Source organism: Cyclopterus lumpus, chromosome 23 (genome assembly GCF_009769545.1).
Source record: "Cyclopterus lumpus isolate fCycLum1 chromosome 23, fCycLum1.pri, whole genome shotgun sequence".
NCBI classification, from domain to species: Eukaryota; Metazoa; Chordata; class Actinopteri; order Perciformes; family Cyclopteridae; genus Cyclopterus; species Cyclopterus lumpus.
Window position 1 is genome coordinate 10,219,569 of NC_046988.1, and position 13,679 is coordinate 10,233,247.

Genomic DNA, 13,679 nt, shown 5'->3' on the forward strand with positions numbered 1-13,679 from the left:
TTAGGACTCGTCTCATAGCCTCTCTCCTGGGGGGGGGGGGGTCATTTAAAAAAAATATTCAAACCAAATACTGTAAATTAATATTCTCATGTGGTGGGATGAAAAGAAGAGGCTGATCTTAGCAGGATGCAAGCGGAGTGATGAATATTTCTGTTTCTGCCCCTCAGATTCATAAAAGGCAGCGAGAGGAAAAAGAGAAACACATAAACAGAAACGCCCTGAATGAAAAGATAATGTTTTATGAGCGAGTAAATTCAATTATGTCGTTGTTTTGTGAAATACAGTCAAATTATACCATACTCATATATATTCTTTTATGTCAGTTATTGCTTTTTGATTCAGTTATTGAACAACAATTGACAAACATTCTCTGTCTCCAGCCCTTTTAAATACTACTTTATATAATAGTAATATGAGTTTGGGACCTTTGGGCATAAATCTATCAACTAAATGATCAAACATGTCATTACTGCATGAAGAAAATAACTGCTATCATTTGTATCATGATGAAATGGTTCAGGATAGATTTACATGCTAACACTTAATTTTAGGTCCTTCTATTCAGCATTCATAAGCGGCGTCTTATAAACCCTTTATTAAAAATGTTTTAATAAAGAGTTTATAATACAATATAATGTGATTGTACCAACTAGAAGTGATTAATACCGGCACAAAATGTTTTCCTTTTTACTCTTTTGTCATTTATTGTATTTATACACCAGCCTCAAATTAAAGGCGCCCATAGGAGGAGTTAAAGTTGTCAACAAAAACACAAATTTGTTTACAACCACATCAGAGTGCACTATACACCGTTTATTACTGTTGTATATACCGCGTACCAAAGGTTTTCCCTGTTATTCGAATAATATAGTTTGTGTGTCTTTGAAGAAAAATATGCAGGTCCATATTCACAGGCCTGAGCTTTCTGACACTTTATTAAAATATGTGGATGAGCCATTTAGTACATAATGGCGAGCTGCCATTATTGAGTCACACAGGAGTAAACGCCGGACTTTGCGGTGTAATAAATACGTGGCGCTCTGCGTTTGTGTGTGCGTGCCTTCGAGATGCCTGCTCTCACATCAATTGGAGATTAGCACCGGCAATCATGCAGAGGTATGTCAGGGATGCAAATAAGGTCATTAGTCCACGGGCCTAATGGTAGGTTGGGAGAACAGGAGAGGTGCTGTGGGGGGGGGGGGGGCAAAGGGAGGCGGCGAGGACCGAGGGTGCGACCAAAGATATTCATAACATCTCCCTGCGATTCATTAACTAACACCAAACAATTTGATGTGACGCCACAAGGCACCGCCGATGAAATAGAGTGATATTACGTAGATTTGATTTGCTTTAATCCGACTGCAGCAGGAAGTTTGGTTTTCTAGGAATAAATGTTCTACTCTGGTCATTCTCATTTGGTGCGGAGTTGCTAATGTGCTGGCGCTGATCCCACAGTTGCAGAGTCTCTCCTGGTTTAAAGCACTGCTGCTTCTTCTCCTGAGCTTAACCCCTTAGGGTGAGTGTATCAGTGTATCGCACGCGCGTACACACAAGCGCAATCAAACGCGTGCGCGCGCACACACCCTAGCGTGGCCCGGGGCGGTCTGGTTTGCGGTGAAGCAGATAGCATTAACCTTCAGACGTTGAGGGGAGGGAGAGGTTTGTCTAATTGTTGGATTTGCTTGGAGTCCCCCTCCTGAGAAAGGCCTTCAAGGTGGTGTGCTATTTAGTTTAGTGCTACAAGCCACTCCATTATTTAAACAACATCCCGGAAAAAAGCCAGTCATGAAAAACACATTTCTTCCATTTTGAGGTTGTCGCGGCTGTGTAAAGCCAGGGCGGTGATGGAGGGAGGGAGGGATGGATGAATGCATCCTCATCCTCCATATCCACTCATGTCGCTGTCAAGGCAGCGTGGCCAGAGAGAAGAGCGAGAAAGAGAGAGAGCAAGAAAGAGAAAGTCAATGCTGTCCGGTTGCTAAAAGTTAGATGACCTGGGGGAGTGGTAACACTGGGAGAGCTGGGCAGAGTTGCTCCACTTAACACCCCATTTCAGTGAGGGGTAAACACGTCCAAATAGATTAACGTATAGACGTCTGCTCGGGCCGACCAAACCCTTTTTTTCCTGTTCTCACAGATACGCTCGGAGCGAGGCACGCGGCCTGAGTGCTCCCTTCATCCATTACAGAAGCGGTGAGCTAATGTCCTCCCGACTTCGCGACACGAGCTTTGATGGCCAGTGGAAGAGAATCATCAATGTGCGATTTCTGTTTGTCTCACGTGTGCCTTGTGAGCGCTCGCGTTCCCCTGCGTGCTGCTTTCACCACCGGCTCAGGTTGTTTCAGACATTCCTGAAACTCACATGAGATTCTTTTTTTTTTTTTTTTTAAACACTCTCTTTCTCTCTCAGCTCCATTAAAAACAGAGATGGGAAAAGGAGAGATTTTTAAAGTAATTACACTTACTCAATATTAATAGGAACAGTCTTGCATAAAATATCGCAGCTAAAACCCTATAATGCAGACGGTGGTGTAATTAAAGATGAATGTGTAATAGAGCCTATTTATAGAATTAGAACCAACTGTTATCCAAAACGTCAGGCTCACTTCAGGTATTAGCAAAACTGCCATTAAAATAAAACCAAAGCAGAGGCAGTGAGAGTCTAATACAATACACAATGGAAATTGAACCTTGCCCTCAGGTCATGGCATACTGAAGAACATACTGGTACTGTGGGTTAAATATCAAGCAATTAAACTAACAAAGGGCATAAGGACAGCGAGTCTAGGAGCGGAGGTGGGTGGTTGAACATGTGCTTGAATTCTCAAATAGGTACTCGTAAAAAAAATGTAGGATGTGCGAGTCTGTGTGTGACACAATTATCTCAGGAAAGGGATTCTGGGTCAAAGGATAATGAGTTCACTTTGTCGGTTTACATTCTTATTTTCTGTTTTTTTCCCCTCATAATCAAATGAACAGTCGAAAAATAAAAACAGGAGATAATGAGCCCAAATTACCACGGAATGAGCGCTTGTGTGTACCACAGTGTCAGTAAGCAGGCGTAATCTGTTGGAACTCACATGTGTACTGGTGGGGAGTATCCGGGGCTGCTGTGTCCGTTGGTGTCCAGGTGGTCGAGTGAGCCGTTGAAACCATCATGGGCAGAGTGCATCATGGTGGGGGGGCTGCCACCCAGCAGTCCGTGCGGACTCCCGCCCAACATACCGGGTGGACTCAAGCCCGTCAGGATGGACGGGTCTCCGCCCAGGAGGCCGTGGCAGCTGCCGCCCATCGGGCCCGTGGAGCCGCTGTTCATGAGGCCGGGGGTCCCCAGCAAGGGCAGGGAGGTCTCAGCCAGGGCAGCCTGCAGCCATGTCAAAAGGGGTGAAAGAGTTGAAAAGTGTAAAGGCTAGTTGGCAGGTGAGGAATGGTAAGCATACAAGATCCATACGAGAGGGAAACATGGCAGGTGAGAGAATGGTAAGATTTAATCTAGTAATTATTGAAACACAGTTGTCTCTTACCACCCCCCCCCCCCCCCCCCCGCCCCCTGTGACACCTTGCTGACAACTACCTCCCCTCCAGCTGCCATTTAGATGCCCTTGTGTGGTTTGGCTATTAAAAAAAAAAAAGTCCCCCAAAACTGTACCTCAAAAATAATAAAAGCTCCTGACACTTTCGCCTGCTGCGCATTAAAGTTATATACAGTGATTACATTTTTTAAAGTTTTGGCCATGAGCACCTCGCCGTCGTACACTATGAAGCCAAATCATTTATGACAGCTTAGATAAATATTAATGCACATGCCCTTGCATTTGCACATGCCACTATCAATCTAGGGTGGCTGCCACAGCAAAAAGAAGGGGGAGGACGGAAAGAAAGAGGGGCAGTTGCTTCCTGATTCGACCACTGGGTGGCCTTCTGAGTCTGACGGTGCACAGGAAAGAGAGGGAGGAGGAGGACAGAGAGAGACAGAGAGAGAGAGGAAGGTGAAAGAGAAGAGATACAGAAGCACACGAGTAGAGGAAGAGGCGGAAACCCGAGTGCAAGGACAAAAAGAACCTGCGTGCTCTTAGGCGTGTGTGTGTGTGTGTGTGTGTGTGTGTGTGCACTAACGTGGAGCCCTATTGTTCACGGCAACCATGCTCATTCAGTCACACGTCTTGCCTGTCAGTCAAACCAACAGGCAGCCGGTGAGTCAGAGCTTCTCTGAGGCTTTTGATTCATACCTGTAAGCTGGCGTTTAGTGCACTTCCATAGCCAAGACTGGAGGGCAGGTTCTTGACAAGTGATGGGCTTCTGGATACAAAAAGAAAAAAAGAAGAAAGAAAAGAGTTAAACCTGTAACTTGGCCTTGTTCGTAATAAATGTATAAATTTAAACAGAAAATATATAAAATATTAGTAACTGAAGAAGAAATTGCAAAGCAAGAAGACTTAAAAACTCCACAATTAAAAAGTAGGAAATAAGTGGACAGAAAAGGAGACGGGGAGAGAGAGTGTGTTTCAAAGGAGAGGACTGCATTTGGGCCCTCTGATCCTCTCCATGTCATTGACCTTCAGATCTAGATCTAAGGAGAGGTGACAGGATTCGTACCCTGTGATCTTCTGCGACCTGCGTTTCTGGTACTCCATCTCATCTACCGTCCACACCGCCCCCTTCACGTTCTCCACGCGCACAAAGCACTTGTGCAGGCTGAGGTTGTGGCGAACAGCGTTCTGCAGAGAGACACGAGACACAGGTCAGAGGGATGAGGTAAAAAAAAAAAAAAAACGAATCACATTCATTCATTAACCATCAGGAAAAAAAAAACGAAGGCTTGGAAATTGATTTTTTTTTTTTTTCTTCCTTGCATTTTGAAGAAATTCTTAACATTCACGCACCATTGATTTAATTAGTAAAAATTGAGTGAGAGCGAATGCTCTTACAAGTCCTGCACACAGTACATATCAATCAGAGTAAGTAGGCTAAAAGGAGGTAATCAGCATAGCGAATGGCTTATGGTGGTGACAGAAGTGGTAATGCCGGCCTTGATAATGGTGATGTCAGTAACCCTTTCTGCTCCAGAAAAGCATTTCTCTTAATGGACACATCGTTTTAAAGATGACAGTATTGCAAGAAAAAAGACAGTCATCGGGAGGCCCTTGTGTCAGTGTGTGTGTGTGTGTGTTTGAAAGAGTGTGTGTGTGTGTGTGTGTGCCTAAAAGAATAAGGAGGATTAAGGTGAACTGTATCTGACATCTATATGTCCATATGTTCTCTGTGTGGTGTCACATCGGGTGTTGAATACATGCTTAAATGACACATTATCTCTCAAATGTATGACGAAAAGCTGTGTTTAAATTAAAACGGCATATATCTTTCATACAATAATCCAGTGAGGTGTTTTCATTCATTACAAAATAAGGAAAACCTATTGTACAAAGCCCTCTTATATTAATATGACCATAATTAAAACATGCATCAGACTCTACAAATAATAACCTTGACTTTAATATCCCTGTCTCTCATATTTATCATCTCCCTTAGCTCGGTGTGTACTGCTCTTTCTCCAAGAAAAAAGGGACTCCAAAAAAAAAAAAAAAAAGAAGAAGAAGGAAAAAAACTCATAAGCAGATCTCGCATCTGACCTGAAAATCCCAGGATTTGATTGATCTTAATGCCCATGGCTCTGAATATGATAATTTTAATATTAATGAGCAAATGAGCAGTTTTATTATGCATGCTATATAGTTAGAACTAATAAGCTTCTGGGTGAGAGAAAAATAGAGAGAGGAAGGGGGGGGATCCTTCTTTTGAGCTGTTGAGACCAAGCTGAGATATTAAACTACCTTTCATTTCTTTCTTTCATTCTTTCTTTCTTCTCTCTTAAAAAAAAAAATACAAATTTTGCCCATTAATCAGATGACAAGCCCAGCGCTGATCATCCCACTAATGCTCACAACGACAATTGTGGATGTAAATAGATCACCTTGGTTATTGTGCGAGGATATTTTCTAATGTCATTGTGATAGTGTTGTTATTTCGGAGGAGGTTGTTTTTTTCTCTCTCTCTCTCAGTAAAGCAAGAAAAAAATAAACACATTTGAAATGGTGCATTTGTGCAGCAAACAACAAAACCTCTGAGAACATATCTTGTCACAACATCGGCGCGCAGCGAAACACGGCGCCTACTGTACCTAACAAACAGGAAAAGGGCACCGATCCTTTCGCATGCCCTCCTGAATTGGTGATCACACGCCCATGTGCTCATTTGCATCCCAAATCCAAATTAATTCACTTTGCTAAATCTAGTGCCACGTCTTGCATACTGATGAGCGGGGCTTGTCGCGTTTTCCCTCCAGTCCTGTGTTCAACCACAAAGGCTAAAGGCGGCTAACGAATGACGCGCCGGGGCCACGGGACACAAAACACACTGACGCTCAGCGAGGGGCTTTCTTTATCAGCAGGCAGACACACTCCTGGTTAAAACATGTGCTGCAGGAGAGACATTTTTTACCATCTTTGTGGAGGCGGACAGGACAATAAAGTTGTCGGGACAGATCTACAAACGGGCCCTTTGTGTGGGCGAATAAAGAGTCGCTACCTCCATGACAGGCCGGTTCTCACTTTAGCTCCACATGAACGCACCTTTGAACCCACTCTCAGACACCGTTTATGTGTTTGTGTACGCGAGAGCCCCTGTGAGTGGGCATCTTTGGCCTACCCCCTTCGCATAGCTGAGAGCTGGTTAACAGGCCAACAGCCATCTTTCTTCCTAATTAACCAATGGTATGCGAGAGAAGGTGGTTTCAGGACTCAGGAGGTGGGGTGTCTCTCTTAACAAAAGGTGCTGATGATGGAGTGGCTGCTGTATAATTAGTGCATCGCAGCCCTCTCCTCTCCACGCCAAACCTCCTCTATTAATTGCACCCGAATTAGGAAAACGATAGCTAAGGCAGAATAATTCCTTCAGCTGTCATCTCCAAACAGAACCGGGGAAGAATGAAGGAAAAAATAAATAAGGGTCTGCATTCAAGAGAGGGGTTAGGACGAAGGGGAGAGGAGTATTAATTGCTCGGTGCTGGGTAAATATATGCTTTCTTATGGTTTTAGTTTTTGACTTCAGCGAGAGGAAGACGAGTGAAAGGGCAAAGCGAGGTGGAGGGCGGCATCGGGGGGGGCCAAGGGTTCATCGGGGGTTACCTTCCAAGTTGCAGCATTGCGTCTGAAGTAGGCAAATGTGCGTGTGAACCAGCTGTAGATTTCATTAAGCGTTAACTGCATGTCGGCAGAGTCCATGATAGCCTGAAATGAGATGACATCAAATAATGGTTTACTAACGAGACCACGTAACTGACGCACGCACGCACGCACACACACACACACACACACACACACACACACACACACACACACACACACACACACACACACACACACACACACACACACACACACACACACACACACACACACACACACACACACACACACACACACACACACACACACACACACACACACACACACACACACACACACACACACACACACACACACACGCTCGCACACACCAACAGATTGAGAAAGCTGCCATGATTCATGCAGCAATTAATTTTAATCTAATCAGGCAAAGTTAATTTATTTCCCACTCACCTGTCTTATGAGGGTTGCATAAGTAAATGGCGGTCTGACATCTGCGTTCTTATAAAACTCGTAGTTTGGGGCAATCTCTGGAAAAATAAATACTGTGTCACCACCTGAAATAATTGGTAAATGTTATTCCTTTAGGTATTGAATTTACTCAAGGTTACATCAAATTAAAAGGGGGGAGACAGAAACGGGAGGAGGGGGAGAAAAGGGTAGGCTGGGGTGGGGTGGCACATCAAATCAGCATTTTCTATGTCTAACAAAATGCATTTTTAATTAATCTCTCTCGTGAGAGATCTTAAACACTCATACATCCATAAAATGAGATCCGTGTAGTTAGTTAGGGTGAAGTTGAATAATTTATACGTCTTCACACTAAACACAGAGAGAGTAAATATAAACATCAAAGACGGACCGTTTAAAATGCTAAGCTTAATACACGGAATGTCTTAATGTAATAAATATTGTATTTTTCCACCATTATTTGAACTTAATTAACATTCATGTAATATTTATGCACAGAGGAAGTTCTTTTCTATTTACATATAGAGTGATTAAACACAGGCTTGCTTTTATAAACCCAGACGTCTCACATTGCTAAGACCAACAAGCCAATGTGGCTGTGTGTGTTTTATGTCAGTGTGTGTGTGTGTGCACAGGCATGTCTATGTGTGTGTAAAAAAAAAAAAAAGCACTGCAATGCAATTATGGGTTGAGTACTATTAATAGTGCAGTGTTCAGGGTTGAGGTAATTTGTCATTTCTATGTCATTATATTTTAATAGAAACTCGGTTTAAAAGAGAAAAAAAAAACAAGTGTCCAAGTCAACAAATTCTGAATTGATATTTTAATCAAACGTGTCAAATGAGTGACACAATTCAGAAACAGGATGAGGATGTGAGCCAAATTGACATCCACTAGCCCAATGTCTTAATGCATCATTCTGTGTGTGTGTGTGTGTGTGAGGCTCAATTTACATTATATTCAACACTATATTCATGAATTTCACAACACAAAAACGTTATATTGCTTTTTCCCCCTACGGATTCACATGTCATCAACTGACTGATCATATCTCTGTGTCGCGAGGAGTTGGTCCTACCTGACGAAAGAGGCATGGAGTATTTGTCCGAGTGGCGTCTGCGCATGGCTCCCATACTGGGGACGTTTGCTCCTCCCAGTATTGATGGCACCTGGGGCATGGCGGCCATGGGTGTGATTGGTGCTGTGGGCGTGGTGGGTGTCTGAGGTAAGTTGGGGGGCGATGCTGAGGGCAAGTTCTTGGACATGGTGACGCTGGACACCAAGTTGAGCTGGGGTTGGGAGAGAGACAGATGCAAGCAGCAGGGAGAGAGAGAGAGGGAGGGAGGGAGAAAGAAAGAGCGAGAGAGGCATTATTTTGTGATTTCTCTGACAGAGCCGAGTGTCTGCTCTCCTCCTCTCTAACACAGCTGTGTTTCCACTAACAAGACTCGTGGAGAGGAGCCAGCCCATCTCCACTAATTACAACCACCAAATTGTATCATAAGAATTCTAATTAGAGCATGCTGTTAAAGATTATCCAACGATCAGCCTCCGTGTTATCCCAGCCCCATCTTTCTTTATCTCTCTATTTATCACTCCCTCCCTCCTTCTCCATCTCCCCCACTACTATCAACCCACCCTCCGTCCACACTGGAGCAATGAGGTGGTAAAAGCGTGTTCGCCGTTGGTGGGAACCGGGCCAACGAGAGTCATCCGAACCAGGTCCAGAGCCACAACCCGGCTCACGATGACGTTATGTGTGAAAGGGGAACCCTTAAGTTGCTGTTGTGGCCCTGTTGTCGTAGATATTGGCAGCCGGTAAAGTGGAACCAGTAAGTGCATTGTGTCGTGAGAGAGTGTAATAACCCTGCTAGATCCATCCGTTTGATTGCTCATTCATGCAAGACGTACGGCGATAAATCTGATAAAACGTCATCAACAACACAACTAGAAGTCATTGTTACAGTTATCCCCCCTAAGCCAGTGAGGAAGTATAACACTTAGTAGAGGTTCATGTTCTTTCTATACGGTAGATGAAAGACACTTTTAAATAAAACAAATACTGCATGGACTCGCACTCACACACTCACTCTGTCTGTCTTCGTCTCCTCCACTCCTTCAACATCAGGGACCAGAGAGTGCTCGTCACCTCTGGCACGAATGCCAACTGTGCTCGCTAATCGTCCGGCTTTTCCACCACTTTTTGCGCTAGCTTCCCTAAATCTCATGTGAGAGGCTCTAACCGACTGGAAAATTCCTAACTGACCTTTTAGTCTGCGCGCTAATTTAGCTGGAATGGTAATGACATCGTTACATATTCAAACCAAATGGCCTTAATTGTGAGTCGACAAGTGGAATGCATTTCGGTGCGAGGGTTTGGATTAAAAGCGACTTGAAAGAAGGAAGGGAACGGGGGGGGGGGGAAGGTATTGGCGGCCATTTGTGGCATGTGTTGATAAATAGGATAAAATGTCAAGTTTGAGAGACTCCAGTGGACGTAGGGGTTTTCAGATGATAATTATATGCCCACTTAGCTGTAATGAGCTGCTACACAGTGGGCTGGGACAAGCTGGCTGCATGTACTGGCCTCTGCACAGTACAGTTGAGAAAGTGTGTATATATATATATATATATATATATATATATATATATATACACATACTTTCACACAGTATATATTTGTGAAAGTTTTTGCAAATGTTTGATTTAAGTTTATCAATCCAATTCATCTGATCTTTACCATCTACACTATTGTCCTTTGGCCTGATTCTCATTTAATCTGCCTTGTTTGGTTTTCTTTTGTTTTTTAGCGAAGCACTTTGTAACATTGGTCAGTCATATAAATAAAGTGTACGATTATTATTTGCTTTCAGAAAACTACTAATGATAGTGTTTTATGTTCTGACAGACACTTGATTACTAACATTAATTTATTAATATTATGTCATGTGCAAATGGCCATGAACTTCATAGTGGTTAAGGTCATGACATTGTGTGTGTGTGTGTGTGTGTGTGTGTGTGTGTGTGTAACATGATTGCTCACTCCCTGCATCCTGCTACATGCACCCGTATGTCCTCACCTACTGTGTGGCAGGAAACAACCTCAAAATATGTTAACTAAATTCAAAATAAAATGCATTCATGCGTGTCAATGTCTTACGTTGAAACTGAATGTTCCTGTCCTTTTTGAGACGGCGACGACCGTGACGTGTTTGCGGGCGCGCCATCCCATTATGTTTTCGCTAAATAGAATATTGTATACGGTCAAACGGATGGAGGAGTGAGCACTTTGTCACCTCTCGCTCATCTGAATACACACTCAAGGTTGAGAGAGAGAGAGAGAGCGAGAGAGAGAGAGAGATTATTATTCAGAACTTGCAGCCTTGCTAACTTTGATTTGCATCCATCCGTGGCATGGCCAAAAGGTAGCATTTAATGAAGTGTGATTCAGAGAATAAATGGGGTCATATTGGAGACAGGGCGCTGGCGTCTGGCACTGGTTGTTCGTGAGCTTCATATTGAAAAAAAGAAGACGTATCACGCAGACGACTCATATTTATCTGACGTTTCTATGCTGCACCTGGGCGGAAATCCATGCCGTCATTTGAAGTCCGACAACCATCTCTCTTTTGTTATGTCTGTTCACATTTGCCACACACACACACACACACACACACACACACCTACACACACACACACGTGCATGTTGTTCGCCGCACCAAAATCTTCATCTTAAAAAAGCGGTGGGGAGCCTTAAAACTGAGGACTTAACTGTTCGTTTAAGAATTCTGTCTGAATTGCCCCCACCATCAAATGCAATTAGCCGCTCTTTCATGTGTGCTTTATGTAATGCAATACTTCATTAGCATCATTCATTCATATTCAGGCGTGGATTATAGGCTGCAAATTCTTTATTGGACGAGATGGAAGCAAGCTGCTGGAGTTTCTTCAAGATTAAAAAAAAAAGCTAGAGAGAGAAAATAGAGAGAGAGAGAGAGAGAGAGAGAGAGAGAAAGATTGAATAATAAAAAGGGAGTTTGATTCCTGATGGAATTATGGGATAATTATGCTATCTTGTGATTATCTACATTCTATGATGAGAGGTGATGAGGAAAATTATTCTATTGAAAGTAGGCACTTACTAAGCAGCAGAAACACGCTAACAATGTTTTGCTCTGAAGTATTTCAAAACGTCTAAAACGGGAAAGAAAAAATGTTTGCTAAAACGTATCATATTAATATTAAATTCAAATACTGGTTGGGAGAAATGTATTCATAATCAGTCAATCTAAAAGTAAAAGGCGAGAGACAGAAAATGCAGAATTACATCTATTTTACTTCTTCCAGGACCCCCTTTCACAGTTTGGGATATTTCTTTCTCTCTGCCACCAATTTCAGCAGCACCGCTGCTATTTATGTCAACATCCCTCCGTCTTCTCCATGCCGCTGTAATTTACAGGTGTTTGTTGTTAAAATGACATATCTTCTCCTCTCTCATTTCGTCTTTGGAGTGCGACCGCGGCCACCGAGCCAAACAGTCATCAGCAGCCAACAAGTTGTTTTGGCTATTATATCAATCACAAAGAAATGACCCGGTATTTTAGCCAAGGACTCTGCCGCTCTGCAAACTCTATTGTCCTTTCACGGCGCACAATAGCTGGTATGAAGCAGATATAACTCTGTAATACAAATAACGTTCCCCCCCTTTCATCTGCTGTGACTCGCTCACACAACTGCCGTGTGGCTAAACTGTTCATTTTCTGTGTGGGGGCCTCATTCCCAGACGAGCCTGTTTATGGCGGCCAGAGCAATATGCACTCACTGGTTTGGGAGATGACTTGGGTTCCGAGGGCCGCATGTGCAAGTGGGCCATCATCGCCTGAAGACGCTCACGTTCTTTAGAAAGCTGTTAAGAGAAGAAGAAGAAGAAGAAGAGAGTACATTAGAGGAGATTAGAGGAGAGGAATAGAATAAATAATATGGAGCATTGGGCCGGTAGAGGGAGAAGACAGACAAAGAACGATGTTTCACATAAACCAAGCGAGAAAGAGACCGTTCTGCTGGTGATAGAAGGAAGGAGAACAAGAGGTTGGGGTTGGGGGGTGTGCAGACAGGTCAGGGCAAACAAATAGCATTTCATCTTTTTGTCAATAGCAAAATTTAGGTCAGCGAGACTCTGACAGGAACAAGCTAGTTGAGCCATAAATTAGGTGGTCCTGAGCGTCTGCTCAAAGTCCCGTGCACACTGTTAGGGGGACGGAGCGCAGCCAGCCGCTGCCGAGAGGTGAAGGGGTCCTCCAAACAGGGTACCAGGCGGCCCCGCCTCCAAGGCCCAGTTAGTGGCCCCGGCCATCGCCTATCATCAATCTAATTCACAGGGAGTGACAGGGACCGGACCATGTGAAAGGCTCAACCCCCCCCCACACCATTAACACACACACACACACACACACACACACACACACACACACACACACACACACACACACACACACACACACACACACACACACACACACACACACACACACACACACACACACACACACACACACACACACACACACACACACACACACACACCTCATTACTAGTGACGGCTCTCGTGGAGAAAAGAAAAAAAAAGAGGAAGAGAGGGATGGTGGGAGCAAGGAATGAAAGAAAAAAAGGGGGGAAAGAGGAGAGACAGGACAGACAACACAAGTGCGCTGTAATTGGTCACACTGTAAAGCACATGCTTCAATAGATTTGTGTTTCAATAAAATAACAGAAATCCTTTATTTTTTTTCTCTCCTTCTTTTTTAACGGGCCAACAGAATCTATTTACTTTTAAGACCAGATGCTTAACAATTAAATATAAACTGTTTATCACACCGTAAAATAAGTACGTGCTTGAGGAAGTGCTTGGCTTTACTAAAGAAAGCACCACATTCCAAATGGATCTCTTTAGAACGCAAACCTTTTTGCCATTAAATGCTTTATATCACGGAGAGTATTGCTCCCATTTTAATTACAATAACTTTA

General features: G+C 43.5%; 1 protein-coding gene across 1 annotated transcript in view; it reads right to left on the reverse strand.

The window, feature by feature from the left end:
- The window catches only part of foxp2 (forkhead box P2), a 90,534-nt gene that overhangs the window by 2,286 nt on the left and 74,569 nt on the right, over positions 1 to 13,679 (reverse strand). Inside the window, exons 11-17 of the mRNA XM_034526833.1 lie at positions 12,478 to 12,561; positions 8,734 to 8,944; positions 7,638 to 7,741; positions 7,185 to 7,286; positions 4,597 to 4,718; positions 4,230 to 4,299; positions 3,081 to 3,364 (exon numbers count right to left, since the gene is read on the reverse strand). Of these exons, the coding sequence (XP_034382724.1) occupies positions 3,081 to 3,364; positions 4,230 to 4,299; positions 4,597 to 4,718; positions 7,185 to 7,286; positions 7,638 to 7,741; positions 8,734 to 8,944; positions 12,478 to 12,561 (977 nt within the window). The remainder of the gene's footprint in view (positions 1 to 3,080; positions 3,365 to 4,229; positions 4,300 to 4,596; positions 4,719 to 7,184; positions 7,287 to 7,637; positions 7,742 to 8,733; positions 8,945 to 12,477; positions 12,562 to 13,679) is intronic.